This window comes from Neovison vison, chromosome 4 (genome assembly GCF_020171115.1).
Source record: "Neovison vison isolate M4711 chromosome 4, ASM_NN_V1, whole genome shotgun sequence".
Taxonomy (NCBI): domain Eukaryota; kingdom Metazoa; phylum Chordata; class Mammalia; order Carnivora; family Mustelidae; genus Neogale; species Neogale vison.
The window spans coordinates 189,972,037-189,991,463 of NC_058094.1; the positions used below are offsets into that span (position 1 = coordinate 189,972,037).

A 19,427-nucleotide genomic window follows, 5' to 3' on the forward strand; every position below is an offset into this window, starting at 1 on the left:
AAATATAGCTTATATCTGTATTTATATCTCTTTAGCTCCATTAAAATTATATCAAATAATACTTAATGACATGGAATCATGCCAATTAATAATGACAATAATTTATAACAATGATAACTTAAAAATAATAGGAACAGCATGTACAATATAATTTCAATTTTCCAAAATGCATATATTCATCTTTTTCAAGTCTAAAAGGGTAGAGATGAAGTTATTAATGATAATTCCTGCGTGGCAGAATTATGGTCAATGTTTTTTTCCCTGTCTCTTTTTGTATTTTCTAAATTTTCTCACATAAATATGTGCTTTGCGAATGACTTCTTTTTTTTTTTTTTAAAGATTTTATTTATTTATTTGTCAGAGAGAGAGGGAGAGAGAGCGAGCACAGGCAGACAGAGAGGCAGGCAGAGGGAGAAGCAGGCTCCCTGCTAAGCAAGGAGCCCCATGCGGGACTTGATCCCAGGATGCTGGGATCATGACCTGAGCTGAAGGCAGCTGCTTAACCAACTGAGCCACCCAGGCGTCCCAACGAATGACTTTTTTTTAAAAGAAAAAAAAATGAAAGATTGCTGTGAAATATGCCCTCATAATTGCTACTTTAAACAGTTCCCTGCCTAGAGAATCTTACTGGCTCATTTGCAATATAAGGAGGAATGAATGTTTACTCTTTAAGCTGATTAATGAGGCCATAGCTTCTGACAAAACCCAGGGGTGGATTTTGTCTGGCCTAAAAGGAAGAGAAGCCTAGCTAAGAGGTGAAAGGTCAACCTTGAAGCCAGATGAAAAATTTTGGCTGGAACATTAAGTTGGAATCACAGACCCTGCATTGTGTTAGATAACTTTGTAATTTCTAGTATGTTCTTGAAAGTGGAAGTTTTTTTTCTCTTACACGTTCAGTTCATTACTCTTACTCTTTCCCAGTAACTAAGTTCTTAAGAAGGTGCCAGTGTATAGCTGAAACCAGCAGCAATAAGGCTCCTTGGGCAGCCATGGCACTGGGGTCACTGAGACATGGGCAGAGGACTGAAAGGGTCACAAGACAAGCCGGGCTTATTTTGTTTTGAAGGGCGCCTGGAGAAATCATACTGAGTACTATGTGAAAATAACACTCATTTCTTGGCTGAAAATATGTGATCAAACATAAAGTGGAGCTTTAGAAATATTCATTTCATGGTGGCTTGATGGAAACATTAAAAGGTGGAGGAGTTGAGCTGGAGGGGAAGAATGGCCATTTAGTCCAGGTTAAGGGAGGCTTTGGTTAATGAAATCTTCCAGGACAACCTTGAGAAAGGCCTGGAGGACAAACATTCATGCTGGTGGACCTTCAGTAGAGCCCAGGGTGGGCTCCCACATTGGAGTCTAGGAGTCTGCAGGGAGTGGTTCAGCGGAGAATGAGAGGAATTACTTTGAAGCCAGTCTTCGTGTGAAATACGAGACAAATCACTGGGCTCCCGCTTACTTTGAAATGCATTTCAAAAAAAGAAGAAAAGAAAAAAAGATGGGTAGATGGGTGGTTAGGACAGATGCGTGATAAAGCAAATAGTGTGAAATGCTAATGATTATAGAAAGTGGGTGGTAGGTATGTGTTTACTGTAGAGTTCTCTGAATTTTCCCAAAGGTTTGGAGATTTTCATAATGAAAATATCGGCAGCAAAAAGAGCAACTAGTTAGCAAAACCTAAACTTGCGGACATTTACAGAAAAACTAGGTAACAAGGAATCCCCCATGAATCCCAAAATACAAAAAGGGTGGGGACCAAAAGAAAAAAAAAAAGCCTCAAACTCATAATTATTGCTATGATAGCTGGCCAGCCACATAGTACTCAGTACTCATTTCAAAAAGCAAAAGCATGTGTGTGTGTGTGTGTCTGTGTGTGTGTGTGTTGCTTCCATTCTCACAGGATTTGATGCACATAAGGAAATACATATAATGCAAAAGATTAAAATGTTGGAGGGAAGCTTTGTGAATGGAAAGGGAAGACAGGAAGAGACAGTAGATCAAAGTATGTCTCATGTAGTTGTGAAGGAACTGCTAGGGAAGACCATAGGAAAGTAGAAATATAATGGGGAGAAAGGTCAAGCTATACCCCTTTCCAGGTAAGGTCATGCAGGATGGGGATACCATCCCCACAGTACATACAAAAACTTATTTGATCTGATTATTTCTTTTACCTCACGAAAGTCAAGGAGCAACCAAAGAGGATTTAGGAAAAGCCACCTGGAGAGGAGTGTGGTAAAAAATATTTCTTCCTCAAGGAAAAATTATCCTCAGATGATATCTGCAGCATTTTCTGATTTGTGTTGGGCAGGTAGCCCTTCTTGGGTGAAAGTATGTTGAAAAAAATTACGGAAAAAGGTATGAGTTCCAAGAAGTCCCCAGTTTACTTGGATTAGAGAAGGAATAATACCAGTGGAAGAGCCCCCTCGGTTTAGGGACATCTGGGCCTGTATTTCATCATAACCGCTTGGAGTAAGAATGACCAACAAGAACCTTATCCAAGTTCTGAGGCTCTGTCATTAACTAGTTGGATGCGACAGCAGGTGGGAATTTGAAGTGAAACCAAGAGGTTCCAGTCAGGGCCCTGAGCCCTGGGTTTGAATGATGGCTTTGCTCTTGCCATGTGGCGTAGCCCCCCTGTTGTCCTCTCTGAAGCAGAGCTAAGGAGGCCGGACTCTCTGTGATGGACAGACAAAATGGGGACGCTTGCGGGACATCTGGCCCTTTCCGTTGCAGATGGCAGGCTGATAAGATTTTTCATTCTCCTTTAATTCTCTGTCCTCATAATGAACCTCTAGCTATAGCTCAATTCTTTTTTTTTTTTTTAATATTTAATTTATTTATTTGACAGAGAGAGAGATCACAAGTAGGCAGAGAGGCAGTCTGGAAGGGAAGCAGGCTCCCTGCTGAGCAGACAGCCTGATGCGGGACTCGATCCCAGGACCCTGACATCATGACCTGAGCCAAAGGCAGTGGCTTAACCCACTGAGCCACCCAGCTGCCCTATAGCTCAATTTTTTTTTTTTAAATTTATTTGACAGACAGAGACCACAAGTAGGCAGACAGGCAGGCAGAGAGAGAGAGGAGTAGAAGCAGGCTCCCTGCTGAGCAGAGAGCATGATGCGGAGCTCCATCCCATGACCCCGGGATCATGACCTGAGCCGAAGGCAGAGGCTTTAACCCACTGAGCCACCCAGGTGCCCCTGTAGCTCAAGTAGTTGAGCGTTTTTCTCTGTTCAATGGGAGAGTTTCACCCTTCAGTGTAAAATAACTCAATACTTAATTTCTTTTCAACATTTTATGCAGCTTTATCTTTGAGGGGGTTCTTGTCTTTACCGTTTTGTCCTGAGACTTGCATTCTGTATGAATGGCACGGCTCTGAATGAGTGTAAGAACCAATGCTGTGGTGGAGGCTTTGCTTATTTATCTGCATATCTTTCTGTTTTCAGTTCAGAGGAGGAAGGAGAGCAAAACTATGGGGTCTACTCATCCAGAAGAGTTACAGCCTTCTTTGTACCTCTTTGAGGGAGGGTGGTGTAGATTGATTTGGAATTAAAGAGCTAACTATTAAAGAATTTAATTGAATTATTCAATAATAATAATAATAATAATAATGGGGACACTGCAAGTTCTAACATCAGTGTTAGAAGGCCTGGCATTAAGAACTTAGCGACTCCATGTGTATAGCAACATTTCTAGGTTGTTGGTCAGTCATTTAGAACTCGTTTAAGTGGCTAAAATACCAGCTTGATTTTCAGGAATGAAAACTTTATATTCTTATCAGTTCTAAGGAAGATAAGAATTGTGTACCAGGCCATCTCTCTATCAGTTCAGATAAATATTAATAGCCATCATTAATTGAGTACCTACTATGTACTTGAAGGGATTATTCTACAGTAAGTGCCATTTCACCCAATCCTTATGATGACACCTTTAAATAGAATCATTATCCTGATTCTACAGATGGGAAAATCCAGTCTCTGACCCAATGTCATCTCGTGGGATGAGTGTTCCTGACTTCCTCATAGCACCCTTACTACTCCTTTACCCTGCTTAGTTTTTACAAATTCATCACCCCTGGGCACATTACCTAGTTGTATAATTTATTATATATTCAATTTGTAATTAATAGAAAATTGGTTTGTCGCAGATCCCTGCTCACGGTGGTATGCTGGAGCTGGTGTGAAGTGGCGTGTCTCTTCCCATCTCTGTGTTTAGTCACGTCAAGCTGGTGGCTTGAAATGGGCCATAATGGGAGTATATCCACCAGGGAAATCGGGAAATGCTACAGCTCTCCCGTCCCTGCTTCTCTAAGGCCGGTGGTTAAACAGAGGCCAGCAGATCACTGCTCCCCATCCCTCGGCAGAATGAAAGCTTCATGAGAGTCAAGATTTTGTTTTGTCCATTGCTCTGTCTCTGGTGCCATATGCCTGCCACACAGTGGGTGCTCAGGGAATATATGTTGCTTGAGTAAAAAGTGGCAAGGGCTTTCAAATCATCCAGACCTGGGTGCCATTCCCTGCCCTTGTGTGGAGTTTTCACAAGACACTTGATTTCTCTGAAGCTAAAAAGTAGTAGTTGAAATCCTTGCCTCTTCAGCAGAGAGTAAGCTATCCCACAGCCAGGAGGAAGAAAAACTGATATTGTAGCATGCAAATCATCCATTCAGTCCCCAAATGCTCTTTCGCTTTGGAATCTGCGGTTTGTTAGAACTATGTCCACGAGGAGAAACTTCGAGGTGTAAGTAAAATAATGTCATAAAGGCTTAGTGCAGTACCTGACATCTGGAAGTCACTCTGTTAATAGGATCCTCTTTCTCCTCTTCATTGGTTCTGTCTACATTTCCATCTGTTCCTGTGTCTTTTCTTCCAAACTCCCCATGGGTAAAATGGCCCAGTCGACTAGAGCTTTATCTCCTGCAGTTAAAGCAGGCTGTTAACTTTCTAATGGGCTTTCCATTGGGGACCCAGACCTTAGAAGATTAGGTTAAATGTTTCCGCCTTTTAGGAAAGTGGCATGAAGTAGGCAGTTTGCTGCTGAGGAGAAAAGTGCAGGTGTGGAAAAGTGATTCCTGGTCTCCATTTGTGAACCAACCTCACCCCCACTGTTAGCTTGTCCAGTCTTGGATCTGATCATCTTCTGCTGTTTTCAGTTAAAGTCAGGCTTCTTCACTGCAGCCCATGCCCCTGGTTTGTGCTTGAAGAGATTTCCAGAAGGTCCCACCCTGATTCTACCCTGTGGACACCCTGCCAGGTGTTCAGCAGCCTTGAGACCTGAAACCCTGGGAGCTCTGAAGGGCCAGATCACATGAGGGGAAATGGTTTCTCTTTCGGATACTTTTCCCCACATGGAAGACGAAAAGCCCTGAAGTTTGAGGGAGCCAGTCTTTCCACATACTGAGCAGGCCAATTGCTAAAAACAAGAGACCGGACATTATCCTGCCCTTCAGAGACCCCATCTCTGGAAGGTTTGGCTCAGATACCCATGATGATGCAGAAAAATAACAAAACCTCACAGGCCAGCAAGAACTGAGAGGAATGACCAACGGCGGAAACGTGGAGGTGTCAGCTGGTGACAGCGAGGAGGTGGACAGCACCAGGCTGGGGGAGCCTACCCGGGGTATTGCTCGTGACACAAAGAGCCACCGGGAGAAGACCCCACCTCACCACCACCCCCTTCAGCCTTTCCTGAAAAACAGTGACAAAGCAATTTACACGTTTTTCATCATTTGTTCCTGACTCACACACTTAAAGCAAATTCCAGCTGGTTAGTCTTTCCTTTCTATCCTCCGCTACTAGCCTCAGATGTGGGCCCTTCCTCACAGGGCCGTCTCTTTGGGATTTTTCTCCATTGCCAAGTAGAGAAAAAAGAAACATCAGACTATAACCAGATGGGAGATAGGGGGAACCTGGCATGATTTCAGTGCACTCTAGTAAATCTACTCCCCAAAAGCAAAGTGCTACAAGCGGGGTGTCCTGGCAGCTGCGCGTGTTGGGAGACAGGATGCTTTCTATCTTGAACCGACTGAGAGTCTCTGAGGAGGAGGCGAACCTCTGAGCAGGAGTTGGCCAGGAGCTGTGCCCTCGGCCAGTCCCCTCCCATAGCAGGTCTGGAAAGGAGATCCATCCTTTATGTAGGTGAGCAGAAAACAGCCATGGTCAGTCTGCTCATAATGTCTGTTGAAAATCAACCAGTGGTTAGAACAAACCTTTCCTTACTTAAGGATGAATAAGACAAAAAAAAAAAGACTTTATGGAAAATTCCTGCAGAACAAAGTAAAGGCAGAAGCTTCTGGAGACCCAGAAAGTCATCTATAGCAGGTTACAAAAGAGAATCTGGGGGATATGTGTGGCATCCTCCACATACTATGGCAAGACATGGCCGCTCTGGAACAGTGACAGAAAAACATAAGGAAAGAATGGGCTAGTGGGAAAAGGCAACAGAAATAAAATTTTAAAAAGAGATGCAGTGAATTAGGGAAGGTCTTGAGGAAACAAAATTCCACAACAGAACTAAAACCCAAATTAGTAGGAGTATAAGGAGTATTAATGTGTGGTAGGCTGAAAAATGGCCCTGAAAAGATATCCATAGCCTAATCCCTAGAACTTGTAAATATTATGACCTTATAAAGCAAAAAAGATGCCACAGATATGATTAAGCTAAGGATCTGGAAAGATGGGGAAACTATCCTGAATTGTCCTAATTGCAATCCCAGGTGTCCTTATGAGACAAGCAGGGGAAAGTTTGCTGGAAGAAAAGGCGCTATGATCCAAGAGACGGAGACCCATCACCAGATACTGGCAGCCACTGGTTGCTAGAAGAGACAAAGAACTCATTCTGCCCTAGAGCCTCCAGAGGGAGTGTGGTAGACCTGATACCCCGATTTCTGCTAAGTAATCCTGATTGGAGATTTCTGGTCTCCACAACAGTGAGAGAATATATATGTGTTGGGCTAAGTCACCAACTTTTTGATAATTTGTGAGAGCAGCCCCAGAAAACTAACACAAATGCTATGGGAAATCAGAGATGTGAATGGAGGGGAAGGAAAAAACCAACCTTGAGAAATAGTTCTGGAAAATACAAGAAAGAAAGAGAAAAATAAGAGACAAGGTTATCAATGTGGAAGACAGAACTGACAGCCCCTATTCAGATTGGTGTTGGTGATTACTGGGACCAGTGATCCGGATTTAGCTACCTCCCTGAGTGACAGAGAGATTGGGTCTGGGTATAAGGTACTTGCTCACCACGTTCTGAACAGCTGTTGGAAAAAAGAGGCCTGGATCTGGGTATAGCCCGGAAAACAGAGAGAATAACAAGGACAAAAGGGGGAGAAATTCATGGGAATCCAAGCAGAGAAAAGAATAACAAAAATCAGGTTGGCTTTAGGCTTGTTCTCTGCAGCAGAGAGTCTATATCTATGAAAGATATTGGAACACTAGAACACCTGGGAGTTTTGTGTTGTCTTGTCTTTAATTCAGATATGTTCCCAGGCCCTGTATCACTCCTCCCTAGGTGGGGTCTGAAAATCTGACACATTAAAAGTTCTTCTGATTATCAAGTAAGTTGGCAAACCAACTCCGAAGTTTTGGGGGGTTATGTTGTAACCCAACAATTTCACATCACACTCGGCTGAGTTGTCTTTCATGTATGAAGCCAATCAGAAAGACATTCTCGGGCATGCAAGGGCTTGGGAAAACATAGGAAAATACTCCTTACTTTAAGGCTTACTTTGGGGTGCCTGGGTGGCTCAGTGGGTTAAAGCCTCTGCCTTCAGCTCAGGTCATGATCCCAGGGTCCTGGGATTGAGCCCGGCACATCAGGCTCTCTCCTCTGCAGGGAGCCTTCTTCCTCCTCTCTCTCTCTCTCTCTCTCTGCCTGCCTCTCTGCCTACTTGTGATTTGTCTGTCAAATAAATAAATAAACTCTTTAAATCTTACTTTAAAGATACGTTGTAGAAGTTTAAGAGATAAGACAAAATATTGCTCAAGATGAAGTAACACAGGGGTGCCTGGGTGGCTCAGTCGGTTAAGTGTCTGACTCTTGGTTTCAGTTGGGGTCATGAGATGGAGCCCCATGTTGGGCTCTGTGCTCACTGGGGGGTCTGCTGGAGATTCTTTCTCTCCTTCTGTCCCTCCCTCCTTTCACTCTATTAAAAGAAAAAGAAAAAAAAGAAGAGGAAGAAGAAGAAGAGGTAGCACAAGCCCTGGAATCAGTAGAAGTAGCAATTTTTTATTTTAAGTTTGGTAAAGAAGCAAATAAGAGTGTCAGAAATTGTTCTTAAGAGCAGCCACAGGATGCAGCAGTAGCACTGGGACTAGACTCTGGATCTGTTAATGGGTGTTAATGGAGACCAAAAAGCGAATGGGAGATATAGAGGTTTGTTGTGCTGCTTATCTGGAAATAGGTTGGTAGCACAAAAAGTTGTTGATTTCTTTATTCTGATTTTTAGAGAAGTGTTAGTAACTTAAAAAAAAAAAGCCCTCAATAATATTCATACCAATATCCACCATTGAAAGTGGTTTACCCTGAACTAAGCAACATGATAAGTACTTCCCCTGTGTCATCTATGTTGAGGGTCATAGGGGTGAATGCCAGATCCCTTCCCTGCCTCCTACCTGCTATTCTTAAAGTTCTTAAGATCCTGCAATGAGTAGGTGATACAGCTTGAACCCAGGCAGACTGACTGCAGAGCCCTTCCCTAATCCCCCTACAGTAATATGAAAACTTAAAGGTACACACTGGGAGATTGAAAAAAAAGTTCTAGAACTACTCAAACCCTGGGAAATAGAGGAAAGCATCATAAAATAGACCAAAAAAGACTATGAATAGATTTTTAAAAGCAGGAAACGTACAGGGTACTTCCTTTAACTTCAGTACATTAGAATTACAGAAAATACAAAACTATACAATTTAAAACCCAATTACTCAGAGATAGAAAAATATAATCCAAAGAACTATTGACTCCAATAAGAGACCAAAATAGCAGCTTCAGACTTGGTGGTAGACAAGAAGGCTACATAATGAAATTGGAAACAAGGATGAATATTTACATAGAGAATGAATTTTTATTCATGGCCTTATATATAATAAAGAGATCTGAATCATGAATACCTGACTCAAGAAGGTAAATAGAGAAACTGAAGAAAACAATGGAAACTTGGAGAAAGGAATTAGTGAAGGTAAATGTTGACCTGCTTAATTAGAAAAAAAAATGGTAGACTTGATAAGTTCAGGACCTAATTTTTTTTTTTTTAGATGAGAAAAAGTATCTATACACATTAAAGAACGAGGAAGGGGACATCACCGCAGAAGCAGAGGTTGTTTTTTAAGTTAAAGTGACCACTAGTACCATTCTGCGCTCAAACTTTGAAAATCTGAGTGGATTGGGCAATTTTCCAAGAAATTTCTAAGAAATGGAAATTACTGTAATTGATTCAAGCCGTCGAAAACCTGACTAGAACAAAAACCATGAGATTGTCGTCAGAGAAGTTTCCTGCCCACTGTTTCGCCACTAGTTTTCTCTAACCTGCCAAGAATAGCCAGCCAAGCTAAATTCCATGCTGATTGTTCTGATGGTGGTGTTGTGGTTCAGCCCTTGGCTTTGCGAAGGAAGGATGAGATGGTGGGTGTGTGTTTGGCAGCAATGGGACAAGATGCTGAAGAGGGCGCCTTCCCTGGGGGCCTGCCTTCTCTCTGAGGTGTGCACGCTCACTAATATCCAGAGGCCGATGTCCACTGTGTTTTCCCAGCCCTGAGTCAATGGTGGAAGAAAATCTAGACTTAGGGAAAACAAGTCTGCATTTAACATCCGTGGCATCGTCTAAAATTTGATGATCAAAAGAGAACTCTTCCTTCCTTTGTTCAGGAGAAGTTAATGGGGAGCCTTCCTTCAGAGGGAAAGAAGAAGCAGTCCAACGACGGGGTTGACCTCGTTTCTGAATTCGACTTTCGCGAAGTCTTAAGTGGCCCCCATGTCCTGCGTGCGGACATATGGATAGAGAATCATCATTGCCTGTGGCTGCTGGCTGTGATTCCATCTTCTCTCCAAATTCTGCTCTTGGGCCCCCTATCCCTTCCTGGGAGTCTGCCCAGAGTGTCTCCTCTCTAGAGATTCGCAGCTGTTCTGCTGAGGATACAGATGGTAACCACGGCCCCGTACTTGCCTGGTTTCCAGTCCGGGAGACAGTTTGGGCTGGCATGCTGGGTGCAGAGCTCGGGTCTCACTTACTCCATTCTTGTCCCCCACTCCCACTCCACCCCAAACCCTTCACACCAGAGCCACTTTATACCTTTATCGGGCATCTTCTGCCCCTTGGGCTTTCATTGGCACCACCGCCCTAACTCATCATTAGCTACTCCTTGCCTCAAGATACAGTTCAAACTCCTTAATATGGTTTAACCAACCCTCTAAGCAGGCCTGGCCTCAGTTGTTTCTGCAGAATAATTCTTCGTCACCTATCCTACCCTCCAGACATCGCTGTGGTCCCTGTGGGCATTCAGTCTCTGGGCAGGGTGGAGGGATATGTTCACTCTACCTCCTGGTTCCTTTGCTCCTACTTTTCCTCCCACTCAATCTCTCTGCCTCGCAAGCCCATGGGCATCAGCCTAGAACAGTCACCTCCCAGGGAGCCTGCCAGCTTTGCACTGCCCTTCCAAAGAGCCCCATGGCACCCTGTGTTTGCCCCTTGAGGGTGCATCTGTGGCTGATGTATGTAACTGGTTCCTCCATCAGACTGAGAAGTTTGAAGGCAGAGGCTGTGTTTGCCCATCACTGCATCCCTGGTGCCCAATAGTGCCGAGTGCATAATGCATAACCTTAAATATTTTATCCGTGCGGTGAGTGGATCACTCCTCCATGTTACATGTACATCCATAACGCATTTCCAAATGCTGCTATGTCTCACGCAGTATACTGTGTCACCTCATAAATGCAGGGGAAGCTCAGTGCCAGAGTCCTCAGAGAGAGGGAGCTGGAGGGAATCCTTGACTCTGGTACCGCGCATGAGTTTCTGCATAGTCACAAGGTCTGGCCTTTAAATGATTTTGTGGCACCATCTTCCTTTTATCTTATCTGGCTCTTAGCGGCCTTTTCAGGGTCCATTAAGGTTCAGCCAGCAGCTCCAAGCCACCCCAGACTGCAGTGGGGCGGTGGTGGGGTGGGGGGGCGGGGAGCCCTCCAGCTTCTGTATCTTCAACTTTGTTGCTTTGCTTCCCTCTTGCAGTGTCTGGTGCTTTCCCCATTGCTACCTCTATTTCCTCGATAGACCTCGTTGGACCAGGCTCTGTGCCGTGGAATAAGGCCTCAGCCCTCAGCTAGCTCATCTCCTTGGGGCTTAGTTAAGCAAACGTTAATAGCAGGCATCCCCGGTCTACCCAAGTGTTGGCACTTTGACTTCAGAACTTGTCCCTAAAGTTGTCGTTTTTCTAAGGAAAGCGCTGCTCTCGGCTACTTTTGTGTTACCATTTGCCTCCTTTCTCAGCTGGGCGCTGAAAAAGAAATTGCTTGCCACTGAGACTTCTGACGGGGGCTCTGCTGTTCTCAGAGGATGGTGACCAAGCCCCAGGCCACCATAAAGATATGCCTCTTTAGTCCAGCCATCAACCTACAGAACCCGGGAAAGAGGGGCACAACTTCCCTCGGCACGTGCCCAAGCAGGATCCTAGCCTCTGGGAGGGCAGGGATAGTGTGGGTTCATCTCGGTCACCCTGATGCCTGGCAGTTTCTGAAATATAGGAGGCATTCCATACACATTCATGGACTTAGCAAAAGGACAGAAGGAGGACGGGAAGGAGGGAGAGGGCGAGGGAGGGAGGGAGGGAGGGAGGGAAAGACGAGCAAAGCTGGCACAGAGATGAGGGGGGAAATGAGAGGTCTTAACTGGAGGATGCAGAAAACGGCTTCATACGAGTGACATTTTGTCCCAGGGACTCTCGGTATCAGTTTAGAGGAATCGGATACCACACATACTGAAAGAAATACCCCAAGCTTGGAGCGTTTCCAATAAGGGAAGAACTAACATTAGGGTAGTTATGTAACAGGAAACATCTCATATACTCTTAAAGACTACAGCTCTAAGGAGGGGAAAAAACCCACAGCTCCCTGAAGAAATCCAATGTTATAAGCAGCTGGGGCAGTAATGTCTTATTACCATGTGTTGTTTCCATTTTGAAAGATCTGAGTGTCTTTTCCTCTTCCTGTCTTTTCTGCCCCGCCCCTAAAGCAATCTCATCTCACACTGATGCTTTTGAGTAGTGTGGGAATGCCCCTCTTTTTCTCTGACCCCCTCCATAGGTTAATACTCTTTGGCCTTGGTTGTAGAGCAGGTGTTAAATCAGTTTAATCTGATTTAACTGGAGTGTTGAGGATTCTGAAGCTGCGACTAAGGTACACGGGAGCAAAGTTCATGGGAAGAGGTGGAGAGGGTTGGAGAGTGGCACTAGGCATGCCACGTATTTGCCACATCCCCATTCAAGAGGATAGTCAGAGCAGGAAGCAGCATCCTTCAGGCATTGACTTAAATGAGAGTCAACGGATGTTGTCTTTATATCCTTTTCCCTTAGAGCCTGAAACTGTCGGTTTTCAGCTCACGTTCTACAATGGCTTGTGTGTACTATCTTTGCAAGCAGGGGGAGAAGGAGAGTTGACTATCTCAGCAGTGTTCAAACCTTTCCTCTCATTGGTCAATGTCTGATATCCGATCCTGAATCGGACTTCAAGACCGTGGACTGGGGCAGAAATGAGAGACTGCTGAAAAATCTCCCCTGGTAGAATGGTTTTCCAGTGGTTATTTCAGAAGCAGTTTAAGCTTCTGAAACTTGAGCTCCAGCTGGAAGCCCCTAACTGAGCATGTAAGTTGCCATCCAAATCAGTGGCCTGGAATTCGTGGGGAATCAGAATGTGCTGAGGAGTAGCCAGGAGCACTGACCGGCCACTGGATACGTCCCCTTCATAGCAGGCGTGTGCGTACATGCCTGCAGTGTGTATCACCGAGGGAAAACACACACGGTCATCTCGTTGGAGGCATTCTTCTACAGAGAGAGAAACTGAGGCCCGGCCAGTGAGCCAAGCTGGGCTGCATCAGCTATAATATTGACTAGGCCCTGCTAGTCGGTTAGTAAGTGTTCCTTGAATCCTTTCCATGCCCCAGTTACAGAGCCTGCAAACAGAATGACGAGAAGACCCTTGAGCTCCCAGCTGTAAGGAGCTTCCTTGCTCTTTGGGAAGGGACAGACCACAGCACCCCCAACAAATCAATGCTTTAATGGACTAGGAAGTGGGCCAGAGAAAATGAAATGTGACGATCAGAGATGCTGCTTGACCTCAGTGTCCCGAGAAGGCTGCTTGGAGGACATGCAGTTCATTTTGGAGTTCATTTTGTCATTGGAATGACACAGTGTCAGAGTCAGGGTTGTGAAGATGTTGGGCAGGACCCAAGCCGGACGAACAACAAAACCAGTGTCCGAGACATGGAGAGTCAGCATGGCTGGAGCAGAGGGAATGCCCCGAGTCCTGTCTTTTCACTCTGAGAGTTGCCGAATTGTTAGTCGTGCTAGTAGTGTCTTGTAAATTTTAAAACCATTATCGTCCTTCCCTGAGTTGCTCTTATGTAAGCCATTACACTTGGTTGCCTGGGCTTGCCTAGGTGCATGGAGAGAGTATGAAGAATTCTGTAAATTAAGGTGAATGTTATCATGAGGAATAACCCCTTTGGAGGGAGGCTCGTCAGCTGGGGAGTGGGGACATTTCTGCTCCAGAGAATCCAGGCAGGTTGGTCAGAGGTAGAGAACGCAGTGGCCAGTGACCACAAACAGACTGGCTCCGCGGAGAGGGAGCGTCACGCGCCACCCACGGCTGACCTGCTCCCTAAACGATCTCAGCGAGCACTTGTGCTTCCTCCCATTTGCGCAGAGCCTGGCCTTCTGGCCACAAACACGTCAAAGGCAGCGTGTCGTGATGGGGAGGATGCCTCCTCCCCATCCACTAATTCGTTAGCCTGCATCCACTAACGAATTCACGTCTCAGTTGCTGGCTACGGTCCGGGCTCTGGTCCCTAAACCAAAAACTGGAGGGTTCATACGCACCACACCGCTCCACTCCCCTCGGTGCCTTTGCCTCTGCTGCCCCTCTGTGGGTCATCTTTCTCCCCATTCAAGGCTAGCCCAGACCCTCCTCCAGGAAGCCTTCCTTGTTCTCTGCCAGGACCGGGCTTCTCTTTGCATCTTGGCCTGTCCCCGTGGTACCCTGTCTTGTGTTCTGACTGTGGTCTGATTGTGGCCTCCGAGAGGCTGTGAGCTCCTGAGCAGGGAGCATGTCCTGGTCATTGCACACCCTTGCCCACCTGCACACAGTAGGGCTTGGTTACTGTGCGGTCAGCAGCTGAGCAGGCCGTCTTCGTTAGCAGAGGTTTTAGCTGTTGGCTTATTGGCATCAAAAGGACACGAAGGAAAGATTAATACTGAACATGGGCAGCTGTTTACTTCTTTATATTCCTCTGAATGTGTTCAGATCCATTGCATGAAGCAGCTGTCATTATTTTTTAGAATTCTTTTTTTTAAGATTTTATTTATTTGTTTGAGACAGAGAGAGCACAAACAGGGGGAGTAGCAGGCAGAGGGAGAAGCAGGCTCCCTGCTCAGCAGTGACCCTGATGTGGGACTTGATCCCAGGACCCTGGGATCATGACCTAAACCAAAGGCAGACACTTAACCAACTGAGCCACCCAGACGCCCTATTTTTGGAATTTTTTTAGGTGAAATGTACATAACATAAAATCTGCGATTTTAACCATTTATGAGCATGAGAATATGTGAGTACATTCACACCACCATCCATCTTCGGAACTTTTTGGTCATCCCAAACTGAAGCCGCTAAACAACAGGTCCCCCATCTTCCCTCCCCCCGGCCCAGGCAGCCGCCCTTCTGCTTCCTGTCTCTTTGGATGCAACCGTGCAGGCTATCTGATAAAAGTGGAATGAGACAGCATTTGTCCTTTTGTGTCTGGCTTGTTTTACTTAGCATGATGTCTTCGCGCTTCCTCTAGGTTGTAGCATGGGCCAGAATTTCCTTCTTTTTCAGGCTAAATATAATTCCATCCTAGGTCTCTGCCACATCTTGTTTATCCCCAGCATTGTCCATTAATGGGCATTTTAGTTGTGTCCCCCTTTTGGCTGCTGTGAGCATGGATGTGCAAATGTCTGCTGCAGGTCCTATCTTCAACCCCTCTGGGTGTAGGCCCGGACGTGAAATTTCTGGATCCTACGATGCCATCAACTGTACAATTTAGAAACATTTTTGATCATTCTGAAGTGGTCATTTCAATTCAAAGCAAAGGTTCCTTTAGATGGGACTCAGCAGAAATGCAGGCTGACACGTCAAAATTTGTTCTCACGATTTGGCTGATGCTTGGTGATGTGAAATGATTTGTTTTCAATTTGAAATGATTTGTTTTCAATTGGTTTTCAAGCCCAGTTTCATTTTTTTTTTTTTTTTCTTACAGCATCAAGCTTCTAGCTGTGCAGGAACTACTTGACAGAGAGGCTCTGGAAAAGGTAAATCTTTTGTTCTTACCACCCCACCATCACAAACATAGAGCAGAGGGCCACACACGGGAAAAACTCAACTCCCTGTGGCCAGAGATAGCACTTACTGCAAAGTGCGTCTGTTATTTTGTTCTTACCAGTCAGTGAAGCGTGCAGCATTTTCATCCACGTTTCCCACATTGCTCACATCCTGTTACAAACTCAGCACTGCTCAGCCACTTCAGGGTCCTGTTGAACACAGAGGCAGCCTTTCTTTTTCCTTTTAACACCAGGCACTGGACCAGACTCCATGCCGGCCCCTTCACTCCCCTTCTGTGTGTGGGTGTTAGTTCCTGTCTAGGCTTGTGAATGATAAAACAGAGGCCCAGGTAACTTAAGTCACAGGCCCAAGGAAAATTAACTAAGCAGCAGAGTAAAGATTTGAACCCCACGGTTCCATTTCCCAAATCAGTGCTTTTTCTGTTTAATGGGCGAGTTCATGAGTTTGATCCCCCTTTTAGACTCTCTGTGAGGATTAGGAAACTCCCTCCCCAACTCAAACTACTGTTTCACTATGCCCTGGAAGAGATATCCAGTGTTTCAGCTTCTGTGATCAAGTCAAGCAGGCAGCCGAGGATCCTTTCCAGGTCAGGAGTTCAAATTCTGTGTGCAAGGCTGGGTAGGCTCTGGAAAACAGATCAGGCAAGACCAAGACCCACCTCTTGGGTCTCTCAACTCACACCAAGCTGCTCTCCTGGGAGTGGCTCTGTCTCTTCCTGAGTATGTAGCTATGGGTACTAATTAGAATCTATAACGTTAGTGTAAAAGGAAATGGTTAGAGATACAAACACTCAAGCAGTATTATTTTATTAATAGAATTTTACATGTTTGGATTAGTGGTCAGTCTGCTGGTTGGCCCTGAAGCAGTTTTGAAGCACCAAGTGGTCATGTGCGGGGAGGGGGCTGCTGAATGCTGGCTCTGAATTTAACATTACTTCAGGCTCATTTTGGCCCCGGGTAAAACAGAGATGATGCTGCTTGCCTGACCTCAGAGAGGCAACATGAGAACCAAATGAGCAAGTGCAGCGGAAGGGCTTTCTAAATGCCAAAGCACTCGAAACATATTAATTCTTAATTATGTGTATCAATTCTTAATACACATCCAGCCATTAAAATGCAGGAGGTCCGGCTCACAAAGATATCTTTGGGCCAAATGACAATGTTGGATGTGGATCGTGGGTTAGATTAGAAAGTATTTTATCAACATGAACTTTCCCTGAAGTCGATAACTGGCATGTGTCAGAGAATGGACTTGTTCCTAGGAATTATGCACTGATGTGTTTAGGAATAAAGGGGCATGCTGTTTGTGCCCTCTTCTCAAATGATTCAGAGAAAACTGTGTGTGTGTGTACACACACACACACACAAACACACGTTGGGGGGGGAGAGGTTGCATAGATGATAAAGCAAATGGGGCTGAGTAGGACTGGGTAGAGGAGCATATGAAGATTCTTTATTCCAGAAACCTTTAAAAAGTTACCTCTCCACAAACAGTGTTCTCCTCAATATTCTTTATGGTTCTTTTGTTTTACTACTTAATTTCAAAGAAACCCAGAGCCCTTCAGACATAACTCATAAACCCGTGGCGTCCGTGCACTAAGCTGTATCCGTATAATAAGAACTCAGGCACCGAGACCATCGATTAGGTCTTGCAGCTATGTTAATATTCGATTTGGAGAAGCTGCCCCAGGCAAGCCAGTTTGGGGGTACTGTCGGGGGCAGGGCGGGGTCAGGGCTCACTGTGGGTGGCAGGCAAGCCGCTGTGCTGCCCTGAGCGGGGAGTGGTGACCCTGCCATGGAGTGGTGACCCTGCCATGGAGTGTGGGGCTTAGGCAGCCTGGGCCGGAGCCTTCTCCTCCTTTGTAACTGGGGCATCCCAGGTCACTGACCCTCTCTGTGCTTCAGTTCCCCAGTCTGTGAAGTGCAAAACTTTATCATCCCCAGTTCACAGAGGGCTTGAGAAGATGGAGTAGACAGTCAATGTAAAGGACTTGACTCTGTGTCTGACGCTCAGTGATCCCCAGAAGTTAGTGGCTGCACCTCCCCCTCCCTTCCCCTCCCTCCTCCCTTTTTCTCCCCAAGTCTGACGGTGGTTTTGTATTATTCCCTGATCTCCGCACGTGGTAAGTATGAAGATTTATGAGATGGTCTAAATATGCACAGAGGCTAGCTGGGGGCCAAGTTCACTTAGTGTCCTTTTTCCTGCCGCCTTCTGTTCATTCGTACATTCATCCATCCATCCATCCATTCATTCATTCTTTCCTCTCAAGGCCTCTGTTGAGCTTTCTATGTGCCAGGCAAGTAGCAAACATTCTTTGGAAAGTCTAGAAGCGACCAGTTGATGCAAGCTGGGTCGTCAGTGGCATTTTGAGGGACACATGGTCTGTTACCTGGCACCGTATTACTTTTTTTGCAGCAAGACTGACCCGGTTCCTTTGCTGGCATGAGATAGGCTCCCAAGGTCCCTCATGACGTGTGGATTCTCATTCACCTGGACAAGTTCGAGACCCACCTAGGAAGGTGCTTAGTAAACTGCAGAGTTTGCTGTTCAGAGTGTGGTCTGTGGGCCAGCAGCATCGTAAGCTGGTTAGAAAGACAGATTCTCGGGCTCCACGCAGACCCCTAGAATCCATCTTCCTCCTAACAAGACCCGTTGAGTTGTGTGTGCTAAGGTTCAGGAAGCTGTCCTGAGGATATCAATTCTGATCACTGTCCCTACTGTTGACGCACCCACCTCTGTAGAGAACCTCTGAGGTGTCAGGCATTTGGTTTGGGGGCCAGTTAAGCTCTTTTTCTTCCTTTCTTTTTTTTCTTTCTTTTTTTTTTGCACCAGAAAAGCAGCAAACATCATCATTCTATTTGTCAGAACCCAGTTTTTATCTTTAGTTTTCCTGTTTATTCCTTTCATTTATTTTATATATTTTTTAACATAAGGATGATAGTTCAGATTTTTTTTTTTTTTTAATTTGACAGAGAGAGACAGCGAGAGAGGAACACAAGCAGGGGGAGGAGCAGAGGGAGCGGAAGAAGCAGGCTTCCCGCTGAGCAGGGAGCCCAATGTGGGACTCGATCCCAGGACCCTGGGATCATGACCTGAGCTGAAGACAGATGCTTAACGACGGAGCCACCCAGACATCCCTTCTTTTCATTTAGAAAATAGTCTTATTTAATTTAATAGTTAGAGCCAGAAAGGCGTCAGCTAGACACACATCCTGCAAACCTCAAACCTCTTTGACTGTCTTTGGAGCTGGGCTTCCAACAGCAGTCTGCTTTTGCGGTTTGCAAGACTGAACTCCTGAGACCCTGCCACAGTGGAACTGGTCCCCCTCCAGACTCAGGCCCAAGAGCGGGGACCTGTTGCCCTTGTGCCTTTCTCTTATAGTGTGGAAGCTCTTTGGGCGTTATCTCCCTCCTAAGTACTTGCAGGTTGAATCCAACCAGTAAACAGTCAGATTATACAAAACATACTGGAAAAGGCTGATGAGAAGCAGTGTTTTGGAGTCTCCTAGATACTAAGATTTCTAGTCCTTTTTTCCCCCCTCATATTAGGCATTATTATGGTCTTAGTATTCCAGCTTCAAACTACCAGCCATGTGCCTGACTCCTCCTGTCCCAGGTTTTAGGCAGAGAGCCTCTGTGCTGTAATAGTGGCGAGGTGTTCCTGGCTTCCACAGGGCCCTGGGGTCAGCTCTGGGGAAGCTCTATTGTTGTAGAGCCAAGGTCCCCTCCCAGTCTCACCCCTGTTTGGCTACTGGACCTGGCAAGGGACCTTCCTTGGAGGCCCCAGGCCCTTTCTTCATGCATAAAACTGATCTCTCTGGTGTCCTCTCACCCTAAAATGCTTGGGTTTT

The 19,427-nt window shown here is 45.6% G+C and overlaps 1 protein-coding gene across 1 annotated transcript in view; it reads left to right on the forward strand.

The window, feature by feature from the left end:
• The window catches only part of EEPD1 (endonuclease/exonuclease/phosphatase family domain containing 1), a 109,730-nt gene that overhangs the window by 54,973 nt on the left and 35,330 nt on the right, over positions 1-19,427 (forward strand). Inside the window, exon 3 of the mRNA XM_044246363.1 lies at positions 15,495-15,546. Coding sequence (XP_044102298.1) covers positions 15,495-15,546 — 52 coding nt within the window. The remainder of the gene's footprint in view (positions 1-15,494; positions 15,547-19,427) is intronic.